The 5,061-nt window shown below is 33.7% G+C and overlaps 1 protein-coding gene across 1 annotated transcript in view; it reads right to left on the bottom strand.

Moving 5' to 3' along the window:
- Nucleotides 1-42: 42 nt before the first annotated feature.
- LOC109587851 (adhesion G-protein coupled receptor G6-like) overlaps nucleotides 43-5,061 on the bottom strand; it is a 9,627-nt gene continuing 4,608 nt past the window's right edge. The window contains exons 6-12 of the mRNA XM_020004072.1: nucleotides 1,253-1,358; nucleotides 1,148-1,196; nucleotides 808-1,100; nucleotides 710-755; nucleotides 557-666; nucleotides 366-505; nucleotides 43-313 (exon numbers count right to left, since the gene is read on the bottom strand). Of these exons, the coding sequence (XP_019859631.1) occupies nucleotides 43-313; nucleotides 366-505; nucleotides 557-666; nucleotides 710-755; nucleotides 808-1,100; nucleotides 1,148-1,196; nucleotides 1,253-1,358 (1,015 nt within the window). The remainder of the gene's footprint in view (nucleotides 314-365; nucleotides 506-556; nucleotides 667-709; nucleotides 756-807; nucleotides 1,101-1,147; nucleotides 1,197-1,252; nucleotides 1,359-5,061) is intronic.

The raw sequence follows: 5,061 nt of genomic DNA, 5'->3' as shown, positions 1-5,061 counted from the left end.
TGGTACACCTTCAGAGTATGAATTACAAAGAATAATCAATGTTCACTTACTCCAACAAACAATAGACACTATTAATATATACCGCCAAGTTATGTTTGTAAACACTATTACTATTTTTTGGAACATCAGCACAGCTTCTGCTCCCATCCACATCCAGTGAACAAGAGAGAAGTAATGTATAAGAGCTCCTATGCTTATACAAAGTGGCCTCACTGATATTTTATCAATTCCAGTGACAAAAATAATTATCACAAAGCACAATGAGAGACATAGCTGAATGTGAAACTTGCTAGAATCTTTCTTTCTTAATTTTCTATTATTAAAGATACCTTTAAATATCAATTAGGACTGACATGTACACATACTTGAATACCAGCAATGTTAGGATTGTTAAGATTAGTCCAACCAATGAGAGAGACACTCCAACATAAGTGATTGTGTCAAATTCAAATTTAACACCAAATGGAGGAGGAGAAGTACCATTGCCAGTCCTAGTAGATATATCCTAACAGAATTATCAATAAACATTAAACATACAGTATTTATTGAAGCTTACAACAAGCAATGCAAAGTTGGTTAAGTGATCACAGTAGCAAGTGACATTACTGAGATCATTAGGATCAACTACTGTAGTACAACCATCAATAGACCAATTACCAATGCCATCTGAATAAAGCAACAAAATCAAACTAGAATAGAGCATTATTACCTGCCCCAGTAAAGTTCCAGAAAGCACAACGAGGATTTGTAACATGCTGTCAATAATAATTTGAAAATGTAACATATTCTTATCAGTGACAGCCTTACTTCTTTGTTTAATGCTAAAATGATTGCAACTGGATCAATCAGTTCAGAACCATCAGGTATCCCACCAACTATTATACTGATAACAGCTGAACCTACCACTGTCATTACTGATGATGAAGAAATGACCTCTTCATGAACTGGAAAGAAGTTTGCTTTCTTGTATAAGGTTGCTGCTATATCAATGCTCTCACTGTTTGTGACATTGAGGATACTTAATGGTACAACTACCCTGGCTATTTCTCTGTTTGTTAGGTTACTTGATGAGTCTTGCATGTTAAAGTTTAAAGTATTATCTAAAGGATGTAGCCATCATTATGCTTTAGTGCAGCAATTAACTTACTGAAGGCAAAACCAGATATTGTTAGTCCATTGAAATTAGATCTTTCAAACTTTAGAATTATTATATAATCATAATACGCATTGTCATATAATGTTGCTAACATACACTTTCTCCTCTAAAAACAATATCTTCTGCAGTCACTGATATGCTGCTAGTGTAGTTTTCTAAGTTAATTCCAATTCTTACAAATTCCTCAAATGACTGTATGATACTGTTAGTATACAAAATATGCATAAGTTTATAGTAATGTATTATAATATAATTGTCTCACTCATTGGACAATAGCTCAAGTACATCAAATGGCCATTCTTCAATCAAATCATTAGTTTGAATTATAAAACTAATAGTCTATAATAGATGCAATTATTATGACCTAAATTATACCTTCTTACCTTATTAAACAATGATTGAGTGGCTAATTGTATTTGGCTCATAAAAACATTCACAATATCTTTTGTTACATTTGCTATGATTAAAATATTATTTGCATTTTGATCAGCAAGAACTCTTGATGCATTTTCTACTAGAATACTCATATTTTTAGAAACCAAATCAGTATTGAATATTGTGATGTTTACCTACATATATATACACAAGTATATACATTTATCAATTATGGAATACTTTAGATAATTCAATAAATCCATTTGTAACATCAGTAGTAGCACACATCATCACATCTGGTGATTCCCAATCAGAAGAAGCAGAACATATTCTACTTGCTGTAGCTCCATTAGGGCCACTAGGACACAATATGGTAACAGTCATTCCAGCTAGTGTTAGTGGCCAATCAAACTGACCATGCTCATTAACATCGGTTTGGGGAGAGCAATAATTATCTACAAATAAATAATTCAAAGGAAAAACAATGCACATACAAACTTTGAAGTGTACTAGTTGGCATTACTGTTTTGGCAAAAGATGTTGAAGAGTGGGTAGTAGTAGAGTAAAAGAAAGAAAATTGAAAGGAAGAATGAATGGCTGTAGACATGACTGTTGAGTGAACAGATGAAGTTTGAAAGGCAGTAGAGTGAGTGTTAGAAGAAAAAATGACTGTAGACAGAGCAGTAGAAATAACAGCTGAGGTCTGAATGCGAACAGACGAGGTCTCCATTACAGTAAAGTGAACATCAGCTGAAGAATGAACAACAAAAACAGCATTTGATGAAACGGCTGTGGAAAAACTTGTCATCCTACCACCACATGATAAAGGAATGGATATTACCCTGCCATTACAGACACTTGAATTCAAATGACTGAACATTATAGTTTGATTTAGTATTGTCTCAGCACTAGATAACACATAACCATCATGTTTTTCAGGACAGAAAGGCACTGACTCATTAAACATATAATATTCAAGTGTTGCATTAACTGATGTCATACAAGTATCATTGGGAAATAAATCTATCCAATAAAATGTCACACTGTCATCTTCAGCGATATGAAATGGTATTGCATGCATCTGTGGTATATTAGCAACAATGGAACCTGTACATAGTGTCTTAGGATGATATAATGGATACATGTATAACTTACTCTTGTATGTTATGCAAGATGAATTAGCTATGGCAAAATCCATCCACAGATTTATGACAGGGACTCCAGCACAAAATTCATTTGTAGAAAGGTTGAATAATAAGAAGGCATTAATAGAACCTGTACCACTGACATTCACTACAAGAAGAGAATTCAAAAGGAGCAGAGAAGGCCACATATCCAACGGCTAGACTGTTTGTAGCTAATACATAATGGTCCACTATAATGTGCTGTTAGTAGTATCCTGAGACTATACTAATGTATAATTATTTTAATTGTCTTGCCACTATAGGCTGCATGTGGCTTGTTTATTACATGCAGGCATCCTGCATTTACACCCCCATATAATTTATCCTCCAGGCTATATAGATGATATGCCTATGATAGAAAGTAACTTTATTGAATGTACAGTACATGAATATCAAAAGTGTGTATGATATCAAATAATTCATAAGTCTACATTGAGGTGTTCATTGTTCCTTCTTTATCGTCAAATGTAGCATTTTCGATAGCTAAAGCAGCTCCATTTGCTTGACTAGTAGTAATGTATGTATTGTACTTGTGTGCCTTAGGAGTGGTTGTTGAGTAGGTCCTCTTTTGTGAAGGACAGAATATAGCTGTCCACTGCCTCCTGTATTCGCTGTTTAGTAAAATAAAGAAAACAAATATAAAAAATCCTTGAAATGCATTAAGAAATGCGAATATAAACTGGACTGTATAAGATACATTAGGCTCAGATATGAAAGTGAAGGCAGCAGATACCCAAGTTAAACCAAAGAGGATCATAATACCAGTAAAAGACAGTAACATCTTTAGTACTTCTGATACAGAGAAAGAGGAATTGCTCATCTGCTTTTTTCTTTCAATGGCATTTTTTAAAGTAGCTCGAATGACAAGTATGAACACAATAATATTACAGAGGATGATAAGAGCAATGGGAAATAGAAATGCTGCAAAGAACGGTATCTCTTTACCTATAAAACAACTATCAGAAAGACAAAGTAATTAAATGAGATAACAGCTAGTATATGCACATGGAGATAATACTTACAATCCCAAGCCCTTGTCTAGTGTAATGTAGTAGTTATAATCAATGCCTGATAAGACTGCTACTGGTATTAGTGGTACACCTTCAAGAGTATGAATTACAAGGAATAATCAATGTTAACTTACTCCAACAAACAATAGACACGATTAGTATATACCGCCAAGTTATGTTTGTAAACACTATTACTATTTTTTGGAACATCAGCACAGCTTCTGCTCCTATCCACATCCAGTGAACAAGAGAGAAGTAATGTATAAGAGCTCCTATGCTTATACAAAGTGGCCTCACTGATATTTTATCAATTCCAGTGACAAGAGTAATTATCACAAAGCACAATGAGAGACATAGTTGAATGTGGAACTTGCTGGAATCTTTCTTTCTTAATTTTCTAATGTTAAAGATACCTTTACACACCTATTAGGACTGACATGTACACATACTTGAATACCAGCAATGTTAGGATTGTTAAGATCAGTCCAACCAATGAGAGAGACACTCCAACATAAGTGATTGTGTCAAATTCAAATTTAACACCAAATGGAGGAGGAGAAGAACCATTGCCAGTCCTAGTAGATATATCCTAACAGAATTATTAATGGACATTAAACAGTATTATAATGAAAACTCACAACAAGTAATGCAAAGTTGGTTAAGTGATCACAGTAACAAGTGACATTACTGAGATCATTAGGATCAACTACTGTAGTACAACCATCAATAGACCAATTACCAATACCATCTGAATGAAGCAACAAAATCAAACTAGAATAGAGCATTATTACCTGCCCCAGTAAAGTTCCAGAAAGCACAATGAGGATTTGTAACATGCTGTCAATAATAATTTGAAAATGTAACATATTCTTATCAGGGATAGCCTTACTTCTTTGTTTAGTGCTAAAATGATTACAACTGGATCAATCAGTTCAGTGCCATCAGGTATCCCACCAACTATTATACTAATAACAGCTGAACCTACCACTGTCATTACTGATGATGAAGAAATGACCTCTTCATGAACTGGAAAGAAGTTTGCTTTCTTGTATAAGGTTGCTGCTATATCAATGCTCTCACTGTTTGTGATATTGAGGATACTTAATGGTACAACTACCCTGGATATTTCTCTGTTTGTTAGGTTACTTGATGATTCTTGCATGTTAAAGTTTAAAGTATTATCTAAAGGATATAGCCATCATTATGCTTTAGTGCAGCAATTAACTTACTGAAGGCAAAACCAGATATTGTTAGTCCATTGAAATTAGATCTTTCAAACTTTAGAATTATTATATAATCATAATACGCATTGTCATATAATGTTGCTAACATACAC

This window comes from Amphimedon queenslandica, unplaced genomic scaffold (assembly GCF_000090795.2).
Source record: "Amphimedon queenslandica unplaced genomic scaffold, v1.1 AMPQUscaffold_12423, whole genome shotgun sequence".
Taxonomy (NCBI): domain Eukaryota; kingdom Metazoa; phylum Porifera; class Demospongiae; order Haplosclerida; family Niphatidae; genus Amphimedon; species Amphimedon queenslandica.
The sequence above is the reverse complement of the archived record's forward strand: the minus strand, read 5'-3'. Positions and strand labels throughout refer to the sequence as shown.